The sequence below is a fragment of the Heterocephalus glaber genome, unplaced genomic scaffold (assembly GCF_053883595.1).
Source record: "Heterocephalus glaber isolate CG9 unplaced genomic scaffold, H.glaber_assembly_v1.0 deba00001538, whole genome shotgun sequence".
Lineage (NCBI taxonomy): Eukaryota > Metazoa > Chordata > Mammalia > Rodentia > Bathyergidae > Heterocephalus > Heterocephalus glaber.
The window spans coordinates 6,097,396-6,122,219 of NW_028258333.1; the positions used below are offsets into that span (position 1 = coordinate 6,097,396).

The following is a 24,824-nucleotide window of genomic DNA, read 5'->3' on the forward strand; positions in this document are numbered from 1 at the left end:
GGATTTTGGTCTCGCTTTGTTCCCATTCTTTGCTATCCCCCTATTTGTAACTTTTGGAATGGAAATGTCTATCTTGTGCCATGGCATGTGGGAAGTGTTTAACTTTCTTTTCATGTGTACAGAGGCTTGCAGCTAAGTTTGCCTTACATCTCAGAGGACATGTTGGACTTGGACTTTTCAGCAGTGCTGAAACTGTTAGGACTTTGGCAGCTCTTGGAGATGGACTAATGCCTTTTGCATAGAGAGGTACATGAAATGGGGAAAAATGAGAGCCAAGAGAGATTATGTAAAGGTGCAAATTCCCAATGATGAATGTCATTCTATTGTATACCTAACACGTACCAGTAAAATTAATTGTAAAAGAAGAGAGAGGTGCATGAGTCTTTGGGAGGCCAGGGTCAGAATGTTATGGCTTGTGTCCAGATGTCCTCCAAAGCCTCATGCACTCATGGTGGGGGGGGGGGGGGCTTCTCAGAGGTGCCTGAATCTAGAGTGACACTGGGATTGATTCATGGTGCAAGCTAGGATCAAGGGCACTACAATAAGGGTGTGGGTGCTGCCCATCCTAAGAAGCCTGGATAAGACACAAGGGACAGAAAGAGCAGTGATCTTTCCTTGCTGCTTTGCTGCCTTCTGCCCACCATGAACTGTTTCTCCTCTGTGATGAGCTAAATAAACCTTTCCTTCTTTAACTTTGAGTATCGGATATTTTGTCTCAGCAGCAAGAAAAATGATTGAGACAGGGATAATGTAGTACCTACTTCATAAAGTTGTTGTGAGGACCAAATGAATTTACCTATGTAAATCACATACACCATCTGTTTTTGTTTTAGCTTTTCTCACTGAATTCTTACATAATGTGTGTGTGTGCATGTGTGTGTGTGTGTGTGTGTGTGTGTGTGTATTCCCAGGAACCCCCACCAAAGTTTCAAGATAAAGAGACTAAATTATCCAAATAGGTTTCATTTACTTGAATTAAAAATAGGAAAGACATCTTGGAACCAGAGTCATATTTAAGGCATAAATGTTAAAATAGTTTCCATTCACTCCATTTATTTATTTATTTATTTATTTATTTATTTATTTTATTGGTGCTGGGGATCAAATTCGGGACCTTGCGCTTTTGAGGCAGGCAGTGGAACCATTGAGCTAAATCCCCAGCCCTCCATTTACTCTATTTAGTGTAAATTTAATATTCTCATTCTCTGGCACAAAGCATTATAAAAATCTCTTCAGAAAAACTAAAATCCCTCATTTATTGGCATTCTTATTCAGTGAAATCAAAACTGCAGATTTCTTTAAGAAACATAGATTTGATGTTGTTAGTATAGACTTAATGCTTTTAATATAGATCTCTTCTGAAGAAGTGCATCATGCTCTCTCAGCAAACAGTTCAGACTAAAAGATTTTCAGGTGCTGTAAGCAGTTACACTCTGCAAAGTAACACAGTGGCCAGCACACACACACTTGGTGAAATATGCTAATATGCTTTCCCTCCTCTGCCAATTCCTGTGTTCCAGGGACAAGTTTGTTGCAGCCAAGCACCCAGACTCCGGTATATAACCACAGTGGGAATGCAGCCACCTGGTGGGACATGATTTAGGCCAATTCCCTATGTCATCCACTCCAGAGAGGATGGTGATTAAGGGCAGGCATGACCCAAGGCTATTAGCCCCAGCGTCCTCAGCTGGAAAATGGAACTGACAGTTGCAGTCTTCTGCTGACTTAAGGGTGTTGTAAAAATTAAACAAGGCGATAGAATGTATGTAAAGTCCTTGCCTTTAAAATCGTATTCACGGGAAATTCCACCCCAAGGTGGTAAATGGAAACAAAAACATTCAACCATGCAAAACATGTGGTGGTGTAATGCTGGGATTCCACTTACTGCTGTTGTATAAACTTAGGGGTAGAAAACAACTGCGCTTGTTTGTTTGTTTTTATGGCCACCAATTCTATGGGTTAAGAGTTTTGCAAAGGCTCAGCTGGGAAGTCCTCAATGGGTCTGTCAGAGGCTGCAGTCAGAGGTTGCTGGGGGCCGCAAGCTTTTGAGGGCTCAGCTGCTGAGGACATGCAGCACACTGTCCTCAGATGCTAGTAGCTGGTGGTGGCTGCAGCTGGGACTTCGGCTGGAAATGTCAACTGGAGCAGCCACGAATCTCTCTCCATGTGGTCTGGGATCCACCCACCATGACCTTCTCAGAACTGTCAGACTTCTTGGTCAAGTCCAAGGTGAGCCCTGACTTGCATTTGGTGACCACCTCTAGGAGTCCAAAGCATCACTCTGCTGCCTTTTTATTAGTCATGAGAGATTAAGGCTGGCCTACCACCAAGGGAAGGGGAGACAGACCCCACCTTTCCAGGAGAGAGGTGTCCAAGAATTATCAGGCATGGTGTAAAACTGCCATAGAGACTGAAGAAAAATATATTTTTCAGCATGTATGGCCTTCAAAAGAAATCAGAGACAATACTGAAAATATTGACCTGCGAAAATCCCGATTCGTGAGGCTTTTATTTCCTACCGTCTCCAAACCTAATCCTGCTTTACAATTAGCCCAGCTGTTTGAGAACGGAGGGAAGGAAGAATATAAGAAATAGCAATTGGCAATTGCACTTTAAGCAAATCTGCATTATACTAAGTTACATTAGCAGTATCTGGGGCTTTACCCTATTAGATTATAAACTAGGCTTCGGTAGCACAAACTACACAGTATAATGACTTCAGTTTATGTCACATTAACATCCAGCCAAGTCCGGTTGGCAGGGCACCACTACTTTATCTTGACATTTAGCAAACCAGGCTCAATCCATGTCTGCCATCCCCTAAAGTATTGTCCTTATCTGCCTGGGAAACAATGGGACACCTCATCTCCAGCTTATGAGAGGAAAATGAGGCAGCATCTAAAGGCAGCTTGTCTCAGAGTTAATCTGTACTAAATTACATCCATCTCTCTGTGCACAACCACTGGCCCAAATTTAGTCATATGACCACACCTTGCTGGAGAGGACGCTGAGAAATACAGCACTGGCTGGAAAGCCACATTCTGAGGATGGAGAGAACAGATTAGAGAAACAGTCTGTTCCACAAATGACCAGGAAGTTGCCATTGTAAGACTCAAATGTTTGCAGCAATAACAAGCTAATCAAATCTTCTTCATCTCAACCAGTTTCAGCATCACAAATAGTTCATGTGCCAGCTGTAACTGAGGCTGAACCAAATGATACAAATTTTTCAAAACACAAATTTCTCCAGGACTGCCAAGAATTCTCTCACAAAAACAGTCTGAACATTGAGAGTTGGCAACACAGCTCCTACCTGGCCTCCTGCATGTGAATTATTATGAATTCCCAATTAGTGATGTCCAATGGCATCTTAGATTAGGAATGATAACTATGGTGGACAACAGCTTACAAATAACTGAAACCAGTAGGAAGCAAAAACTGTTCATTTTAATCATGAAAAGGTGTTTTCATAAATGCAGACACTAGATCGTATCCTAGATTTAGAATGAGCTTTTTTGCATAGCTGCTGCAAATTTAATGGACTTGAGTAAGACATTACAGCTCCACCTCCCCTCTGATGGACAGGGTCACTGCACAAGTGCAGTGTTGCAGAACTCAAGAATACTGGCACGGGCATAGTCCCTGGCTTCCTTCTGTTGTCTCCTTTAAAGTTATCGACTGACCCTTATTTCCTATGTAAAATACTAGTAACTGACGCCTCACAGTGAAGAGTCAGAAAATGTGCTTATACTCAGTGAAACACAAGCTCATACTAAAGAAGGCAGAAAGAATATGTTACCTCTGTGTCAGCCACCTGCCAGGGCTTCTGAGAGCCTGGTGCTGCCATTCTAGTCTTCACACTGAGGGACAGAACTCCCATCCAGTAAGCCCTTGGCTGCTCTTTACTCTGCCTAGGTTTTACGATGCGTCCAGAAACACGCTACCTCACGAGCTGTGACAGCCAATTTTGCTCCTAAATAAGCCTCAAAGCCCCTGAGGAAGGTCCCACCGTGTGGCAAGTTACTCTGAGAATCAGTTCTGAAGTAGATAAATCACTCTGGTTTCCCACAGTAAGCTTGCTGAGAGACACAAGTCAGCAAAATCGGAGGCAAGGAAGCAAATGACAAGCAAGCGTCAGTCCCAGGGTCCAGCACACATGCCAGCGATTCCACATCTGCCTGACACACTGCTCAAAGACGCTGTCTGAAAACCAGTGTGATTCCGACTTTTATTACAGGGACAGAATAAATAAACGGCTGCGAAAGGGTCTCCCCATGGCAGGCCCCGCAGTCCTCAGAAGCTCTCGCAGAGACGCCCGAGGCCGCAGACTCAGAACCTCACTTGGGCCCGGAAGTGCATCTGCTTGGTGGCGTTGTTCTTCATGCCAGTCTTCAGCATCCACTTGGACTTCATCCTCTGGACGTACTGCATGTCCCTCTCTCGCGCCAGGGCCTTGCCTGCAAGGGGCAAGGTTCGAGAAGCAGGTGAGGGCCTGCCCCTCTAGGCTTCTCATACAGAGGGCTGCTGACATGGGGATCCCAGCACGGGCCTCGGGGGCCTATGCACCTCGGTAAATGTCCATTTCTCTGCATAAGCATCTCTACAGAGCACTTAGAATGGGTTCTGAGCTGGGCGTGGTGCTGCAGGCCTGTGATCCTAGCACTCAGCAGGCTGAGGCAGGAGGATCATCTCGAGTTCAAGGCCAAGTGGGCTATACAGTGAGTTCAAGGTCAGACTGAACACATAGTGAACCAGTCTCAAAGAGAGAAATGAACAAACAAACAAAAAGAAATAGAATGGATTTTGTGCCCAGCGCTTTCCAGACCATCAGAAAGCAACTCTTCTCATATCCCCCACTGTCCTCCAGCTAATTCCACACCCTCCCTGAAGACCGAAGGAAAACCAGCTTTACACACCAGTCATCAAAACAAACAGCATCACACTGAGGAGGCTTCAAAGCTTAAAACTTTCAGGGCCCAGCTTTAATCATCTGAATCTAAGTTTTCTACGGAAAAACTGCAAAAGGGGGCTGAAGGCTGACTCCACTGTGCACGCCCTGTATCCCATGTGGCTTCTACAACCAGCCCACTCGGCGGAGAGGCAGGTCCTTCCATTAGCATCTCATGTAACAGGCAAGGAAACAGAGGCTTAGATTAATTACGTTACCTACGCTCATCACGTGAGCATCATTTAAGTCTGTTCGACTCCATGGCTCAAGCCGTTCACCACCGGATGCTATTTAATGCCTTGGTGCAGCCTCCAGGATAATTTCAGCTGTAATGCCAACTAAATATTCTTTTTGTAACAAATAGCTTCTGAAAAAGCTAATGGTATTTGTAAAGATATTAGCCAGGAATAGGAAGTTCCTAAGTCAAGGAGTCTTTTCTTACTGCCACAGCCATAACGGACATGGAAAGTGTGATGGAAACCCCCCGGGCCAATGGAGCAGTCACTCAAGCGCCATATGCAGGCCAAGTCCTCGGGCTCCTACCTGTGCTGCCAGTCCACCCCAGCGCTCGGTACTGCCGCAGGACCCTGCCCACGGCCTTCTGATTTCTGGCCACGGCCACAGCTCTTGACAAGCCGAATCGCTGCCTGTAGTACCTCATCAGGGAGCGGTGACCCACTCTGGCACCTGTTGTTCAAAAGAGCGATATGTAAACAGGGGGCCGGATGCTTCTGTCCAGGCAGAGCTGTGAGGGGAGGAGGGCTTTCCAAATCCGATCTTCAAGGGTACAGAGCTGGAAGACGGATGCGCCCAAAGAAACAGTGTTAGTAACAAGGGAAAAAGGAAACGGCATTTAAAAAATATAGAGTAAAACAAAGAAAGAGCAAGCCAAGGGTAGATTTTTAAAAAGAGAATGGCAAGTCGCTGCTCAATGAAATCAGGGTCTTGTACTTACAAACATACAATATTTATACTAATTCCAAAGAAAAGGATAAGGAGGTAAGGGATTTTGAGAATTTTTTTTTTAAAAGAAAGATGATGCTTAGGTTTACAAACCTCGGTCAGAGTCCAGAGCAGAACTGATCCACCCGTGCTCTGCTTAAATCACTGCAGCTCTTCTGTACAGGTGCAATGTTTACCCCACGGGGACATTTGCTACTCACTAGAGACATCTGGGTTGTTACAACTAGAGTGCTGCTGGCCTCTAGTGGCCAGAGCCCAGCGGTGCTATAAACATCTACAGTGCACCAGACCGCCCCCATTCACAAAGGCCTCACTGGACCAAACTGTCAACAGTGCTGAGGCTGAGAGCCCTGCTTAGTGCTTCCGATCCACCCAGTCAGCCTGTTTAACTAGGACCCAGCCTCTCCGTCCCTGTATGTATTCTGTCCAGCTGCTGTCGTCCTAGAAGGGTGACCCTAAATCAGTGGTGGCAAACACACAGCACATGGGCCACGGCGGGCTGTTCGTTATCACTGACAGCTCTGAAAGGTTCGCCATCACTGGCCTAGACTCTTGCCTCTCTGGCCCTTCAAAGGAAAATGCCCCAGTCTGAGTCTTGGAAGAAACCGGAAAGGAAAGGCTTCGTGGGTGCCAGCTCCAGGCTCCATCGGGGCCATGGCACTCGAGAGGTGCCTCTAGGCCAGAGAAACCAGTGCCAGCTGAGGCTTACTAATATATATGAGCTTTGCCAAGAATATTAACTAAGACGTAACCTAATAACCTTCCCAGACAGACACACATGTATGGAACGCTCACAGCATACACACGAGCCACACAGCAGCCACTGCCACTGAAAATGAGTAGTAAGGGAACCCTGTGAGGTTGCTAGAAGGGTTTCACATGGATATCAATCTCTCAGAATGCTTTGGGTAAACAGACTGTGAGTGGAAGGCTGTACTTGCTCTTAGGATACAGAACTTTAAATTGGGAGAAAAAACTGTCAAGGTTATTCTAAGTCCCTATACCTGGCAAGACATGTGGAAGGAATTTACTTGCCACACGAATACAGAAAAGTGGCTACTGGGCCGGGGATTTAGCTCAGTGGTTCCACCACCTGCCTCACAAGTGCAAGGTCCCAAGGTCGATCCCTGGTACCAAAATTAATAAATAAATAATTTTTTAAAAAAGAAAAGTGGCTGCTTTCAGTGCCTGGTTTGTGATCACACTCAGGAGATGAGAAAAGAACCTTTCACCATGGCATGTAGATGCCAACATGGATGAGGTGTTTCCCCTCAGCCTGACTGTTCGGTGGCACAGGCGTTCACGAGCCTCCTGGGCCACAGGAACGGAGCACCAGCGGACGACCCACGAGGAGACCCCAGCATTCCTCACGGTGATTTTCTATTTCCACTGTTAGATTGTAAAGGTTCAGGTTTGCAATGGTAATAATCCCCAACCCATAAATGATAATGTTAGTAATAACTACACAATATACACTTTCTTAAGCAACATTTAGAAGCACATCTCAGTTTCCAAGAGCTGGCAGAGAAGGGGACAGTGTCGGGAGCTCCTCCAGCTCTGTCAGTGACACGGTACCTGATGTTAGCCCCAAGTGTAAAGTGCTAAGCAGAGCCCAGGACAAGGAAATGCCTCACAGTGTGATGACCGCCCCATGACTTGCAGGCTGGTCGTGTCTGAGTCACAGTGAACACGAGCTGCCTGTCCAGCTTTCCCATATCACAGCTGCTGACTACACTGTCCATTCCTGTTAAAAACAGCCTGCCAACGGATGCCACTGGATACTGGAAAAAAAACCACCTAGAACTACTGTAATTTTCTCAAGATTAACTATGCAATTCTCATAGAGCAGCGACAGTTTCATCTAGCTAATCCACAGCTAAAGCAACGTCTAGTTCACACCAGCTTCCTCCACAGGAGCTGAAGAGCAATGAACGGAATGCCAGGAACTGAGCCAGGCCAACCTTCCAAAGAAATGCTCACGGCCCCCTCTACTGGACGCTCTTGTCACTGCCTTTGGGATCATGGGCTTGCAGGTTTTACTAACTAGACTTAGGATATCTCAACTGCTGCTTTTCAAATCAGCTTAAGCAAACTCTTAAGTGTAGCTGGTTAAATATCAGTAAGTTCTAGACCTTAGTACCCTTATCAAACTGGCTTCAATATAACATCTACACTAACTCAGTCATACAAAACAGCAAACTGAAGAGGTTTCCGAGGGGTAAATGTGTTCAGAGACAAACAGGTGAATAAATTCACTGCTGCTACATTCTTATATACTATTAGATCAGCATTTCTTGGTTCATTACAAACTTCTCAACCACTACCGAGGTGCAAGACCAAACCAACAGACTGTCCTGTCTCACTGCAAACATGATGGACCAAAGCACGACTGGTTTTTAAAATGTGAGAGGCTAATACAGGTAACAATAAAAGCACCGTGTCAGTCTATATGGTCTGCATGTCAGTGGATTTGTCTTTACTCAGAAATCTGTATTTGCTGCCACTTACACAAAATCCAGTCTCAGGGCCTCAGTCACCTTGATGACCGGGTTTTGTATCTGAGAAACAGATTTGCATCTGTGGCTCCCAATCTTCTCTAAGTCACAGAGGCTTTCAGTAAGCTACGGCCTCTCCCCGCAAAAATATACATGCCCACAAGGAAAAAAACTGTGCACAGCTTACTTAAGAACGCTTGGGGTGTGACACAGTTTCTGGCTGTTGGTTACATCTGTCCTGGGTCTGTCTGTCTAAAGGTCAGCGTATTGCAGTTCTCTAAGACTCAACCAGTCACCTGACCACTCCCCAGTCCTGAAGTTATCATCGTCTTTCAAATGACAAGACTTAGAAAGTAGACCCACAGCTGTGAACAAGAAACCAGCTCATCTAGGCCATTTTCCTCTTCGATCGCATGACACGGGGCCAAGCAGTCTCCTCTGAGGACTCAGCGATGCAGACAACTGGAGTCTGAGCCCTGTGCGACCCCAACCCTCTTCCTTTCCCACCACTGCCGGGGGACTGACCCTGCCTTCCTGTTAGAAGACACCTCTGCCTGCTCAGCCAACAAACATCTATCTGGCTCTTGCATGTCGGAGCCCCCGAGCTGAGAGGAAGAGAGAAAGAAGCAGCTTTGTCTTTGAAGCAGTGGGAAGCTGGACAGGACTGGCTTCCACCACTGCACAGCACAGGGATAACAATGGTGGGTGACAATTATTTCAAAATAGCTAACGGAAGACTTTAGTGTTCCTGACACACAAAAATGACCTCTGTCTGAGTGGACAGAGATGCTTATTATTCTGAATGGATCAGAGAACACTGTGTGGCCATCTTGAGATGGCAACTGCACTGCATCCATATGCACAGTGACTCTGTGTTGAGATATATTTCTATATATATATATTCATCAAAGTAATGGGGAAAAGGAGTCACACAGGGATGAGGTGGAAGTCAGGACAGACAGGCAAGTGTCGGGAGCAGACACAAGTGTTCACTCAGCAGAACAGCTGAAGCTCAGGAAGGCTTCCCGGGCTCACAGGACCAGAGAGAAGGATAGGAACCGCACACACAGACCCAGATCAGGGCCCTGCAAGTGGGTGGACAGGAGCAGCACAGGACCCCCCAGGGACAGGTCTGACAGATGGAAGTCACCCGGCAGCCAACGGCTCCCCCTGCAGGCAGTAGAGAGTAATGCACACACATGGAGTCTACACAGAATGTTCTGGGGCGGAGGAAATCAGACTGAAGATGGCCCGGCAGGAAGTCCTAATGGTGACACAGACAAATGGACAGAGAGAAAACAAGGACAAATGTATCCAAAAGATATTTAGGCAGTGCCAAATCATGCAGATGTGGGAGGGGAGTAACCTAAAAGATACCCATTTTGGCTTTGGTTAACCCTAGAAATGCAATCCCCCTATGAAAAAGTACTGTCTACATAGCTGAGGATTCCTGATTTTTTAATTTTTTAAGTTTCAAAAATCTAAAATTCAGATGAAAACTTCTCTCAAATATATTATAATTCTCCAACAGGATATTCTTGTTATTATAAACATTGTGTAATATGTGCTAAAATAAATGCAAGCTGAAGCAAACATAGCGACTACTATGCACGACAGCTTTTTAAGAGTTTGGCTTACACAACGAATCTGGGTCTGCTGTTGCCTGAGCGTAAAAGTGGATGCTGGTGAGATGAGGGGCCAGCCAGTCTTGAAAACTAAGTCATCCAACATAAAATCACCCCTCGGGATCTGTGGGCGACTGGTTCCACGACCTCTCCCTCAGACACCAAAATCCAAGGACGCTCAAGTCCCTTCTACAATGTGCTACAGAACAGGTGCAGGGCACATGCCTGTAATCCAGCTACTTAGGAGCCGGAGGCAGGAGGGTCTCAAGTTCGAGGCCAGCCTGGGCAACTAACTTGCTAAGATGCTGCCTTGAAATTTAACAAATTTTAAATGGCTAGGGGTACAGTTCAGTGGTAGGATGTTTGCCTAACATAAGTGAGTCCCAGGATTCAATCCCTAGACACACACACACACAGTGCCACCATACTTGCATATAACTTATACACATCCTTTTGTATACTTAACATCACCTTTAGATTACTTTTAATATCCAAAGTGATGTTAAATGCTATGAAAATAGTTGTTAAACTGTATTATTTCCGGAATAATAACAAAGAAAAACTTTCTATACTTTTCTGACACGAATGCAATCTTTTCCAAGTATCTACACTTCAGAGTTCGCCAGCCCATGAAGCTAAATGTTCCGTGAGGACGGCAGGGAACTGAGGGAGCCCCGCCTCTCCACAGTAAAGTCCTCCTCTCAGGCCTGTATCTGACAAATGCACCCACCCGAGGGCAAAATCAGCTCCATGGTCTCGTCGTCATATTCCAAGTGCTTTTCTGAAGGCAACTCTTCCGTCCCATGCGGGTCTTCCCCTTCCTTGTGATCTGGGTAGCTACTCCTGAAACAGGGAAATGCCGTTACTAAATAGACCACCTCAAATTTGACTAAAAACAGGAATGGCATTAGCAAATGGGCAAACTCACGAGCTACTTAAAAAAGGTATAGAGACTTGCAGTTGAATGGTGTTGGAGAAAACAATCTGTTTGAATTTCTGTGTAGTGAAAGTGGGCAAATGACCTATAAAAGAATTTTTCCTATTTGTTTCTCCCTAGATTACCAAATGCAGAGGAAGAATAAAAAACAGGACATGCAGCTCTAGTCAAATTAACCACTGTAGAAACAAATTCTAGAACAGTGGCACTAAACAGACTCTGTGCTGATAGAAATATTTTATGTCTCTGTGTCCTACATAGTAGCTCTAGACATGTGGGCTGTGAAACACTCAACTTCAGAATTCAGGTAATATAATATGAATAAAGAACCGAATGTTTTAAACTTATCTTTTATTCATTTAAATAGTCACAAAGGTGTAGCTAGTCATTATTGCACTGGACATGAAGTTCTAGAAGAATCTGTTCCCAGAAATGTTCACAAATTCCTATTTACTCACAGATGGCAAACAGTTTGACAAATGCACATAAAGCCATATAACCCAATGGAAAATATATAAAAGACTCGATTAGATACCTCATAAAAAGATCTCCAAATGGCCAATTAATACACAAAGGACTCTCAATTACACTGATCATGAGAGAGATGCAAATTAAAACCACTATACACCCACCAAAGCGGCCAAAATGAAAAACTCCCTCAAAGTGGGAGTATAAAGTCACTCTGGAAAATGATTTGACAGCATCTTCTAAAACTGAACAACTTCTAAAACTGGCCCAACTCCTAAAAATATACACCAAGATAACGTGCACAAATTTGCCAGACTGCAGAATGAGGAAGCAGCACTGCCTGTGATAGCCTCAGCAGGGACCACCTAACACGTAACACAACCCTCTTGACAGCGAAAAGGAATGAGCCACAGCTGCAGACAACACGTGTGAGTCCCACAAAGGTAAAATGAACAGGGGGCCGGGCTGAAAAGGGCGATTTCTTTGCACTCCTGTTCCTGTGAGGTACAAAAAGATGACAAGCCTAGCTTGTCAGAATGGTGGTTACTCTAGGAGTCTGGAGGGATAATTCCTAGAAATACACACAAGGGAAATGTCAAGGTATTATTAATATTTTGTTTCTTGATGTGGATGTTTGTTATATTTAAAATTTCACTGTGCTGAACTAGGTGTCATATGTGTATGTTAATGTATTTTTCTGCAAGTTTATTCTTCAGTATAAAATTTCAAGTCAACATGAGTTGACCCTAGTTACTTGGGAGCAAGGATGGAATTACAGGAAATTTGTTCATTTTCTAATGAGGTGAATCCACATAATATGCTTGTGTCTGAAAGGTAATAAGCACCCAACAAACACTAGTTTTGTGCATGAAGATTTTCCATTTTCCAAGTTGAGCATTATCAAGTTTTTTGAGTAAATAAGTCATTTAATATTCATTTTTATGAAGGCTTGTACCATTTCTCATTTCTAGGAACCAACAGAGTCAGCTCTGTAAACTAAGTCCAAAACGGCAACATTTGCACTCAGAAATTCACTTCTTCAACCATTAACGTCAGCTATAAATTTTCATTCAAACTGACAGTGTGGGCAATGTTAGGAAACAACAACAAAAGGCCTACCCCACAGAGTCTAGGAGACAATAAATAAACAACATATAATCGATAAAATGGCAGCAAAGGGTACAGGGATAAACAAAAGGGGAGAAACGGATTGGGTAGGTGTTACTATTTTATGAAAAGTGGTCAGGGAGGGCTACACTGGGAAAGAAAAACCAGCCCCAGCCCTGCAGGAAGTGAGAAGACAAGTCCTATGACTTTCTGAGCAAAGGTTACAGCCAAAGGCAACAGGAAGCACAAAGGTCCTGAGAAACACACTGTGCATTTGGACAGCTAGAAAGCCAAAGAGCAAGAATTAGAAAACATTGGAACCATAGCTGTGCCCAGAATGACCAGAACATGGAGGACTATATGGGCTATTAAACTTTGGCTTTTTCTTTAAGACAAGAAGTCCCTGAAGATTTGGAGCAGAATCTGATCTGACTGAATGCTCTGAAAGAATCACACTGTGGCTACCTGTAAGAACAGAATGTAGAAGGTGGTAAGAATGAAGCCAGGAGACCAGGCAGGAGACACTGCATGAGTCCCATGAAAACCAATGGTGACCTGGACCCAGAGAGCAACAGTAGAGGAGATGAGAAGCAGTCACACACATTCGGAAGACAACTCGAAGGTAGACAAAGGAGGATCTGGTGACAGATTGGTGTAAGCATGAAATAAAATTAAAAAGATGACCAAAAGGCTTTTAGCTTAAGTAACTGAAGGTTAGAATTAGTACTTACTTAGGGAGGAGCAGGTTACAATGCATGTAAGTTTGATTTCGGATAAAGTCAAGGACAGCTGGATACATAGTCTGGGGAGAAGGGGGAAGCTGTACAAGAGCTACAGCTCTGGGAATCTCAGCCTAGGAGATACTGACATCTCTGAGCGGGGTGGGGCCCTGAGTATACAGAGAGTAGGTGTGGACCAAGGGCAGAGACACAGGGGCTCAGTGCTTCATTCCAAGCCACTGCCGGTTGCGGCCTCTCACCTCAGTCTCTGATATCCACTTTGACCACTCTCATCAGAAAACGGATGAAAGGGTCAGAAACACTGCTGACAGGACACTGGAGAGGATAAATACTGGCTATTGCCTGGAGAATGCTTCCACCCCCAGTGGGCCATTTTCCATCTCTAAACCCTTTAGTTATGCCCAACTGTAAGTCTTCAACTGCAAAATGAGAAATCAGGGGGAAACTGCAAAAAGAAATTTTAGAAGACTAAGACTTCTGAACACCAGTATCATTTGGGCTGTGCATGCCTGGTTTGATCATTAGAAGCAGCTGCTTATCTGCTGTACTACCTCACAGGAATTCTGATAACAGGAACTAGTCATGAATGAGCGCCCCGCGTAGATCTGGTGCACAGTGTACGAGCTGCTAAAGATGCTGGTTAGGATTGAACCATTTATGGGATAACTTCACCACCAAATGCCAGGGTCTGGCCTAGTTTAGCCACCATCTCAACTATCTTAGGAAACAGCCTGTGACTCCAGGTCCCTTGAGGAACTCGAAACATATAACCGAATTTCTACACCTCTGTTCATAGGTAATCAGCAAAACTGAACTCCTGATGATTAAACTACAAAAGTCACGTAAAATTCAGTTTAGGCCTGGGATCTTCTCTTTCCTAGATGTCTTAAACTCAAACTGATTTTCTTAACCCAGATAAAGGCATTCTATGGATTATTAAGAATATAGAGTACAACATCACTTCAATGGAAACATGACAACCACAGTTCACTTCACAGGACAGATCCCAGACGTACCTAAAATCATAGAAGTCTGCAAATTCCAAAGCAGCATCACCATCTGTGAAGAGCTTACAGTGGCTTTTGTCACTCATGTGGGCCTGGACAGCTTCCGTGGAGTAGAAGGATTTCCCTTTCTCATTGCACCACAAGCAAATCTTCCCAACACCAACTTTTTCACCTGTTCAAATTATTTGAGGAAAAAATATGAACAAAAGCTTTCTTTCAGCCACAGCAAATCTCACCATTCACCTCTACAATTCAAAAACCACTCACTGGGCCAGAGATTTAGCTCAGTCATTTCACTGCCTGCCTTGCAAGCACAAGGTCCCAAGTTCGGTCCCCCATACCAAAAAAAAAAAAAAAAATTCACCAAGTTTTTAATTTTCCCAAGCTAAGCAAGTAATTAAACCAGAGACTGATGACAAACACAAAACTAATAATGTTCCATTAAGACCTGTCCCCCAGGGCCAGGGATTTAGCTCAGTGGTTCCGTCGCCTGCCTCACAAGCACAAGGTCCCAAGTTCGATCTCCAATACCAGAAAAAAACAAAAAACAAAAAAAAACCTGCCCAACAATAACAGGCTATTTCCTCATTAGAAAGAAAGATATCACACCTACCCAAATATTTAATCAGTCCCTTCAGGTCAGAAAGATATTCTATGTCAGGAATAAAGAAGCTGTGGACTTTAGTCATATGAGCCACGTTCTTCACCAGGGAGCTTGAATGATGGGAACAAAACAAACAGTCCGTTACTGGGATGGCTCCTAGGGCTGGGCTTTCTCCGGCTTCTCCTTCCTTGGCATTCGGCCCTTGCACATCGTCCATGCCTTCATCATCTTCCAACTCCATTTCTTCCTCAGAATCAATATCTTCCCAATCTTCAAGCCAGAGTTTTGAAAAAGAAAGTTAATTTAAGTGGTAAGTGCAAAGACAGCACAATGATTCATAGTAAATGGTACATTTGGGGGGCCTGGGATCCAATTCCTCTTTCAAGATCTCAACTGTCGCCATGCATTGACCACAGACGAGTTCACGTGGCTAACAAACCTGCTTAACCTTCCTCTTCTGGGACACAGTGACCTCTGTGAAGCAGTCTTGGGCTTCTTTCCTATGCTTCACAGCACCTAGCCCAGTGCGGGACACACAGTTCAGGGCTCTCACGTATGGCTGAACAGCTCTACAAACTGCTCGGTGGCGGTGAGCTGCGACACAAACTCCCTGACTGCATGTGTCCTTCCCTGTTGAAAACTAAGCATCAGTGTAGTGGTGTCGAGAGCTGGGGCCTTCTAGGTGATCGGTGCTCTGCCCTCGTGAATGAACCAGGGCTTAGGAACTAGCTAGTCCCTTCTGCCATTTCCATCACGTGTGGAAATGACACGACCATGCCCACCACGGAACAGGCCTTCGACAGACAGTGAATCTGGTGGCACCTTGATGTCAGCCTCCAAAACAGGGAAAATAAATTTATGTTGCTAATAAGCTACCCGGCCTCAGGTATTTTGTTAGAGGCACGGATGGACAAAGACATGAACTTGCATTATCAGTGTTAATCGGATGTTGGGTGAGGAAAGAAGAAATAAATAGCGCATAAAATCAAAGAGGCTAGGTTGCTGGCTCAAGTTCCACTTTTAAGATTTGCTAGCTGACTTTGAGGCCTTCATTCAGTTTTAATCCACTAAACTAAGCACCAACCCATTATAACAGGAAACCCACTAGCATGACAAATTTTTGCAAGCAGTGTGCCAACAGCACGTCCTCCTATGCAGATGCCAGCAAGTTCCTCAACCAAAATGGATGCGATGTCAGTTCATCCTACAAATATTAACTAAGCACTTATTTTAACCAGGTATTGTTATAGGCCCTGAATGTGCAATAGAGAGCCCAAAAGACAAAACTCCCTGCGAGGATGCGGGCCGGAGAGGACACCCCCTTCACTCTTCATTTTCACTTACACACACACACACACACACACACACACACACACACACAGCCCTCAGGTTTAAATTGAGAAACTTAAGGCCAATTTCCTCTTTCCCTCCCCAAACCGGGCCATTACCTTCTTCATCCGGGTCCTCCTCCTCCTCCTCCTCCTCGCTCTCCTCCCCCTGCTGCTTGGCCAACTTCTTCGCCTGCTGTTCAAACCACTGCAGCCGGGGCGGTTTCTCCGCGGGGTCTCGGTCGTGCGCCCCACGCCCACCGGCGGCCACGGCCCCGCTGGACTCCTCTGCGGGCGCAGGGGGCGCCTTCTTGGGGGACAGGGACGGCTGAGCCTTGATGGCCTGCTGGATGGCCGCGTTCATGGCATCCTTGTTCACACCGTCCACACCCAGTCCCTTCTCCAAGTTCTTCTCGTTCATCATCTCCACTTTCCGATTCACCGCCTGCACGGCCTTCTTCTCCAGCTCCACGTGCCGCCGGGACTTGAGGTGATTTTCGTAGGCGTTGAAAGAGCCAAACTTCTTACTGCAGACGGTGCAGTAGGTGGCTGTGCCCTTGCTCTCCTCCGCCGCCACGGCCCGCTGCGCGCGTACTCGCTCCTGGAAGCCTTCGGCGGTGACGGGGGCCATGCCGGCCACCTTTCGCCGCAGGTTGTAGCGGTGCCAGTCCGTCTTATAGTGGGCCCGCTGCATCTCAGCGTCGCGGAACGCCACCCGGCAGGTGATGCAGGTGTACGTCGCCATCGCTCGGCGAAAAGTAAGAGGCGAATGAGCCGAGAATCTAGCGATCAGCGTTGCGGCCCACGGGATATAAGACCTTCACTCCTCTCGGTGGACAAGAAGAACCCCCCAACGCCTGACTTCCCGACTTCCGCTGCAGGAACTTCCGGCGCACGCCGGAAAATATTGACAGCTGGTCAGGAAGTCCCGCCTCTCACTTTGGACACGCCCCGGAAGTTTAGGGGCCCAATGACCGGTCCCATTCTGGGCCCGCCCAGTCCGCCCGGAGTGGGTGTGAATGGGAGCGCGCCACGCCCTCCCCGTGACCCGCCTACAGTTCGGGGTCAGACGGGCAAATGTGACGCGCTTGAGATCGCAGTGCTAGGAGTGGGGAGAGGGGCGGCCGGCCCCCCCCGGGAACTCCTGTGAGTTCCGAGGAGCGCGGTCGGGATTCCCTGCAGACCCCGCGCGGGGCCCCGGGAGCGATGTCGCGAAAGCCCTGGGTCGGAGCCGGTACTGCCCAGCCGCCCGGGAATCGGACGTCAGGGCGGGAGCCCAGGCCTTCCTGAGGCCGTCCTGTCGGTGAAACTAAAACACCAAGTTTGCCTGCTAAGGGAGCCACAGCACAGCACAGCCAAAACCACGCGTGTAGTGTCGAATCTAATAGTAAAGTAAAATTACTTTTAATAATACTTTTTATTTAACCCAATCAATCCAAAATATCATGTCAACGGGTAATCAGCCCAAAGAAATTAATGAGATTCTCCTGTTGGCATTGAATCTTGGAAATCCAGGGTGTATTTTATAATTAACTGCTTACCTCAATTCGGACTGACCCATTTCCTGCGCTGGTTCCCCAGGTAACCCCATATACTGTACACCAGACAGCACAGTTTTATAGAAAACGAGCCTCAAAGGCGTGAGGAGTTCAGAGATTCATCTGCACACCCTAGTAGGACTAGAACCAGCTTTGTTACAGAACTGAACATTGCACGAACAAGATCCAAGCTGTCAATGGCACTAAAAGATGAGAGAAGACTTTTTTAAAAAAAAAAAATAGGTCAGATCGTGCTGCTTTTTTTGCTCAGAACCCTCCAGTGGCTTCCCTTGACTAGAAATAAATTTTTCAAAACCTGCCTGTGTGTTTTATGAAGTCCTTGAGTACCCGCTACACCTCCACCCTACTTCTGATCTTTACCACACCGTGTTCTCCACCTGGCTCACCTTGGTTGTCACAGTGACACTTTTTTTTTCCTAACAAGGTATGTTTTGTTGGTGTTCTCACAAGTCCTTTACTTTGCTGCTCTGAACATCTCTCTGCTGGTTTGCTCTCTGACTTTTTACATCCATGCCCAAATGCCTTTATAAGAGAGTAAAAAGTAATCCTAACCCTGACTCTTAAATCCTTACCAGGAATGTTTCCTCCATAAACTGTCAGTTATCTGTTACTCTGTATCGAATTAAACTCAAATTTGGCATCAAATTTTATCTCAGTTTCTGCAGGTCAGGCATTTGAGTGGCTTAGCTGAGCGGTTCTGACTCCATTTCATGATGTTTCAGTGAACATGGGGCCAGGGCTGAAGTCACTGCAGGCTGACTGTTTGGCCTTGGGTGGATCAGAAGGACTCATTTACATAGCTGATAGCAAGAGGATTTGGTTCTTAGTCAGGTGGACCTTGACATAGGGCCGTTTGGCTGCTTGACTGTAAGATGGCCTAAGATGTGACTGTTTTCCCCCAAAGAGAGCAGAGCCACAGTCTGCCTCATGACCTAGCCCTAGAAGTCACAGTTATTTCCACTATTAGAGTGCTCTGATGTAGGTCAGCCCCGTTTAACTCAGAAGGAGATCACGAAAGGATGTACAATGGGCCCTCAAGTAACGACTGGCCTGACATATGAAAAACTTGGGTTATGACTAGAATTTTAGTTAGTCTTGAGTTATGACCCGAATGCCAGCTGCTTGTGCTTCCAGATGGTCTCAGATACAGATTGAACCCTTGAAGAGTTCTAGAACATTACAACATCCTTTCCTGTGTGGGGTTCATTGAGAAATCCTGGGCCAGTGTCTAAGGACACTGAGATCTGCCTGTACACAGGAGAGCGAATTTGAAGGTTGTGTAGAGGAGCCTGAGCCTTCATTGACCAACTTGAGTTACAACCATCCCTAAGGAACAAACTGAGTTCATAAGAGAAGGGTCCACTGTAAATCAAGAGGGTGGGGTGGGTCAGTCTTTGGGGACCATGTTGAGACGCTTCTGCTACCATTTGTTGTTTATCCTTGATTTCCCAGTCAGCACTGGAAGCCCTGCATTGGAAGGAACCCTCAGCCCTGGACAAACTAGAATAGCCAGTCACACATTAGTCTTCTGCATCTAGAATACAAGCTCCCTGAAGGCGGGCAGTCTTCCTGGCTGTATGCCACACTGCAAGAACAGTGCGGGCACCTAGATTGTTCCATTTTGCTAAAAGAATAATTTTGCAGCGCAAAAGTTAAGTCCAGTGGTAGTTTTTATTCCAGAAAGCTTGGCTTAGATTGCCAAAATCTTTTGAAGTAGCCGCACTCTCCAGACAGATACTCAGTTTAAAAAATATAACTAACATTAATCATCAACTGGAGTAAGAAAAACTATATATTTTCAAGCTTCCCTAAAAAATAAAGCAGATAGGTAGCTGTAAAAAGTAAAGAACTTCTGGTTTTGCTTTTCCTTATGTATTATCATTTCTGTATGCTTCTTCTAGCACGCATTCTTCAGGCAATTATTTCCTCCCTGCCTCCTCCACTCTTTCACGATCCTCCCAGGAATTTTAGTATCTTTGAACACTCCGTTTTCTTTGTTTTTCCTCTTCAAGAGGGCATTGTTTTCTCCACAATATTATTTTTCCAATGAACTATAAAGAGAATAGGCTTTGGGATCAGGCAGTTTCTTCCCCTCACTAGCTGTATGACCTTGGACAATTTATTTATCCTGTATTTCACAATGCTCTTAATTCCACTTAAGAGCTGGGATCTTGGTCTATTGTAATGTTCTACTAAACTACGGAGGGGGACATTTTGTAAAAAATCACTTTTGAAGATTTTAGGGTAAATGAGAATATTCAAATGGAATGACCTTTCAAAGTAAACTTCAACTTCTTTTTTTTCTCTTTTGTTTTTTTTTTCGGGATATTGTGCTTGTGAGGCAGGCGGTGGAACCACTGAGCTAAATCCCCGGCTCTGTTTTGTTTTTCTGAGACTATGTAGTTCACTACGTAGTTCAGGCTGGCCTTGAATTCACGATGTAGCCCAGGCTGGACTTGAACTTTTGGCAATCCTCCTGCCTCAGCTTCCCAAGGGCCAGGATTACAGGCGTTCATCACCACGCCCAGTGAATTTCAATTTCTTTAGCACACTACTTTATTGTTTCAGAGAAAAATACATGATACACATCTGCTACACACTTTCTACAGGAAGTGAGCAAAACCATGGTTCACATTTTAATGACTGCATTTCACTTAGATCTCACAAGGAAAAGGCCATTCATTCTTTATCAGTGTCTTAGATACTGGAGAAATACTGCTATTGATTTAATTTCTCATGGTAAAGGACTTACTGTCCCCTATCATACTGGATCAGTCATACGGCTTATTTGGTACTATAGCAAAACAGAAACAATGGCCCCACACACAGAATCTTCAGCATCCCTACATTCATTCGACTTAAAAGTTTTGAGAAGAGCACCATTACTGTTTAAATTTGTAATCACAAGTTCTTATATAAACCCATCAAATGGATGTATAGTCATAGTGCTCCTCTCCGCAGACTGCTGCTGTCTCCAAACCCATTTTAATTTGTAGTTTGTAACAGTTTATTCTAGATTTATTGTTCATACAAATACCAGCCCTTGAATTTATCTTCTTGTAAGCTTGTCCAGTGACTTATAACATAATCTTTGATTATTTGGTTATTGAAATTCTTATTTTCTCCTCAATGAAGAAACTGAAATGATGTTTAAACTTTATGACCTTGTGACCAAGAATATTTTTCAAATGAAGAAACGCACATTTTTTTAAAAAAAAAGAATCCTGGTAGCGACTATTTTATAAATATGTGATTGTATTTTTTCCCCTCTTGTCCAGAAACTCTTATTGAAAAGAATTGAGGTATACTCTTCCAAAACCACACAGTTCAGAGATTTTCTAACACAGGTTTACATTTGTACTGAAATGGGCAAGAGAATGAAGGCACAGGCTCACCTGATACCATCAATAAAGGACGTCAAACATAGCAGGAGGCAGTAACGACACGAAAGTATAGTCAATCACAAAAGCAAGTGTTGAAAGTCTTCAGGAACTTTCTTCCCTTTAACATTTGGCAAAATTCTGTCTAGATAATTTAATACCTCAGAAAGAAAATATAAATAAGAGATACTTCATACAAGATTAGTTACCGAGAGTTGTTCTTTACAAACGTAAGAAAAGGCATGAAATGAAAGGAGGGGGAGACAGATTTCCTATACTGTTAGATTATTCTTCCTTTCTGAGGGTCTCAGATGCTGTGCATCTGTAGAAATGCCAGCCGTATCTGAAGGTTTAAGAGATGTTTTAGACTCGCTGACATGGTCCCTCACTCAAAACGACTAAAAGTCTATATCACAAAAACAAAACTATCTTGGTTTCTGCTTTTCAGTCCTTTGTTAAAAACTGTAAGCCAAATGTGACCATTAAAAGATGATCTAAAAAAGTGTAAGGCAAAGGAAAAAAATATATTCTAGTTTCCCAATAAGAAACAGGTGACACAGGTAGACTTCAATAGCAAATAAATATTTTAAAGCCAGCTATCTTTTCTATCTATACAGACTAAGAAAACAAGTTATTATTTCTTTATTGAGATGATGACATCATTCCTAGAACGTATCCATAACTTGTTTCACAATTTTAGGTGACATTTTCCATGACACAATATAAAATATGAGCAATGAGTGTGAGTGGGCAGAATAGATCTGCACTCACAATGTCTATTACAAACAGAGGACAAAAATGAGCAACAAAACAACGGAATCTCTGGTTACACCATAACCTCCATCTATGTGATACACAACTACTTACTTCTCTGGGTTAAGACCACCCTTCACACGACCAGAGGTGGCAGCCAAGAAGATGCCACTTTGCAAGTGCGCCTATGCCTACAACTGCAGAAAACATGTGGAGATGCTCCAGCCGATCTGTACGTCTTATTTTTAAAATTTTTCCTAGGACACTAATTTTGATAATACTTCCCAAGTCCTTCAACTAACAATCCTTCGATAATTTGTCTTTTTACATCAAAATTTACCAGTTTTTTAAAAAATTATTTCCAAGTATTAGGAACAAGGGAGCTGATACAGCACATAGTCACAATTAATTGTTAATATTTTCAATGAGTTACAATAAACTTTTGCATGCTTGAAAATTAATTATAAAGAATACTTACAGAAGGATCTTAATAATTTGGTGTTTGGAGTTTTTTTTTCTTTTTGCTTTAAAAACAACTCCTAATATTTCCGACAACATGGTGTATATGTATATGAAGTTCATTTCCATGCTTATTACATAAAAATAACTATCAGAAATACCAATCTATCAGTGTTGGCTGATATATATCCAATTAATTCACCGCAGAGGGGAAAATAAGACAAAGAAAATCTAAAGTAATCATTAAAGCTTACAGTTAAATTTTTTTCCATTTTTTTCTTTCTTTTTTGTTTTTTTATTTTTGCTGGGTTGAAACTTTTTGGTGGCAGCCTGTGCCTGCTGCAAGCCTAGTCCCAGCTTAATGGCCGCCAAGGAGATGTGAAAGGAATCCGGAAGACTTCCTGTTTTGCTGTGTTTCCGCTTCCTGCTCTTGTGTGAGTCCCAACTCACTCTCAATTTGATCCAGCTCCGACTGGTCAAGTAGTTCAAAGTCATCCCCTTCTTCAGTGTCTGTGTCCTCGCCCGGGCTGGGCGCAGCAGGAGCCAGGGCCTGCTGAGCCCCTCCTAGCTGGTCTTTGATGGCAGCCGTCACTGCAGCTGTGATGACGTCCCCAGCCAGGCTGCTCATCAACTGAAGGGCTTGGTCACTGTTCAGAGGAAGAGTGAGCCCAGCTGCTGATAGCCTCTCTCTGCTTGCTGCATGGCCCCTGTCCAGCTGCTCCTTTTTCCTCTTGCGCTCAGTGGGCAATCCGAGGCTTAATTCATCTTCATCGTTTGTTCCTGTGCCATTTTCTACAGATGGAAAATCTGAGAGATCTCGAGAGAAAACATCCTCACTAGGCCGGTCAAGATCTGTGAAAAGCATAACACAAGTTCATGCTTACGCACCCCAACAAATATGAAATCTGTTAAAAGCTGTCTTTGATCTGACCCTTCCAAGCCACCTTGGCCCTCCCCAAGCCTGCTGAGTGAACAGGAATCATTTTAACCATATTCTGGAACTCTCCCCAATCTGTGACACTGTCTCTCCACAAACACACAAATACTATGTGTCCTCCGCATCTTTTGCTTTCCTCTTAAGCACAAGCTGTGTATATGACTTAATATTGAAACTTCTCTGATGTGATCTGGAGGATTTAACTAAAGATTAAGGATATATCACAAAAATCCCTTCCTTCTAACATGGGAATCACCTTAAGCCAATGGGGGTATGTATGGTCATGAAAGAAAAAAAATACTTGAATTGCAGGCATTCACAGATTCTGGTACATCAAAGAGTAAATATAGTTCATCCAGACTCAGCATTTCCATACATAGAAATAGGACTTGTAACCTGTGTCTGTTTAAAGCAACAAAAAGAAGCTACTGGCCCTAGTATTCCCACTCAACCCGAGAGCTCATGGAAACATTTGGTCCTCTTTATAACTACCGCTAAAACTGAGCATGCCTACATTCAGGACATCTGAAAGCAGTATCAGATTATGAGGCAAGCTGATTTTTATAGAATATTTTTTAGTACAGTTAACTCCTTACAGCAGTGATTTGAAGTTTTCAGTTCTAGTAAAGACAGCCTTACATGTGGGTTTCCTTTTACTATATAAATCTAAGATGGATGCATAAGAAGCATTTCCTATCTTAGCATTTAAACTGTGAACTCAGGTGTAGACAGTGAAAGTTGACACCGCACAAGTGAACTTCAGGGCTCCTCTTACTCTGACATGCAAGGCAGTGGAGATCATGGTGACTGTGTCACCCGTCCAAGACCACACAGTCAGCTAGTGGCATCTGAGGCAAGATGACATAGTACTTGGGTCTCCAAGTCTCCAAAAACGTCTTCTTTCAAACATGGTATAGTCCCCTCCCTCCTTCCTGTACAAAGTCAGTATGAAACAGGCTACTGATTCTCTTCCTTTGTGATCTCATATGTTCAGTATGTGGCTGGGACCACTGAAAATTACCCAGGGAGACCAGCGAAAGGAAAGTCACTGCACAAGCCTTGTCTCCATTTATATGGATGGAATTTACAAAAAGCACCATAAAGAATAATGTACTCATTTAAATTGTATTTAACCTATTGTGAAAGCAAAGTAACTTACTTAACTTTGAAAACAAGTATGAGAACTTCAGAGTTAGCTTTGGACTCTAGAGAACCTGCCCTCCACTTTTTTTTTTTTTGGTACCGGGGATCAAACTTGGGACCTTGTGCTTGCGAGGCAGGGACTGGAACCACTGAGCTAAATCCCCGGCCCCACACTTTCATCTCTTTTAAAGAATATGAGGTCTGATTATATAGGATTAGCTTTTCTTTTTCTCTTTTCCTATTAATGCTATAAGCAATGCTTCCAGACATTTCAGGAGGGAATTTTTTTAATTTTTTATTTTCAAAATAAAGGTAGATTTGGACATGACTAAGATTTTTTTCTCATACTTTTTAAAAAGTAACAAGTATTG

The 24,824-nt window shown here is 44.2% G+C and overlaps 2 protein-coding genes across 9 annotated transcripts in view; both read right to left on the minus strand.

The window, feature by feature from the left end:
• Positions 1-4,214: 4,214 nt before the first annotated feature.
• Positions 4,215-17,117, minus strand: Znf622 (zinc finger protein 622). Of its 2 annotated transcripts, XM_004845200.4 has the most exons (6): positions 16,343-17,116; positions 14,904-15,164; positions 14,300-14,462; positions 10,762-10,874; positions 5,492-5,635; positions 4,215-4,457 (listed from the first exon to the last, which is right to left on the minus strand). In XM_004845200.4, the coding sequence occupies exons 1-6, from the start codon at positions 16,965-16,967 to the stop codon at positions 4,330-4,332; spliced, it is 1,434 nt and encodes a 477-aa protein (XP_004845257.1). In that variant the 5' UTR covers positions 16,968-17,116; the 3' UTR covers positions 4,215-4,329. The 2 variants fall into 2 exon arrangements, with proteins under 2 accessions (XP_004845257.1, XP_021114288.1); XM_021258629.2 differs by lacking the exon at positions 10,762-10,874 and having other exon boundaries at positions 16,343-17,117.
• Positions 17,118-21,016: 3,899 nt separating this feature from the next.
• The window catches only part of Retreg1 (reticulophagy regulator 1), a 123,773-nt gene continuing 119,965 nt past the window's right edge, over positions 21,017-24,824 (minus strand). For all 7 annotated transcript variants that reach the window (XM_087189437.1, XM_021258630.2, XM_087189438.1 and 4 more), the window contains one exon: positions 21,017-23,225. In XM_087189437.1, the coding sequence (XP_087045563.1) occupies positions 22,732-23,225 (494 nt within the window). In that variant the 3' untranslated portion in view covers positions 21,017-22,731. The remainder of the gene's footprint in view (positions 23,226-24,824) is intronic.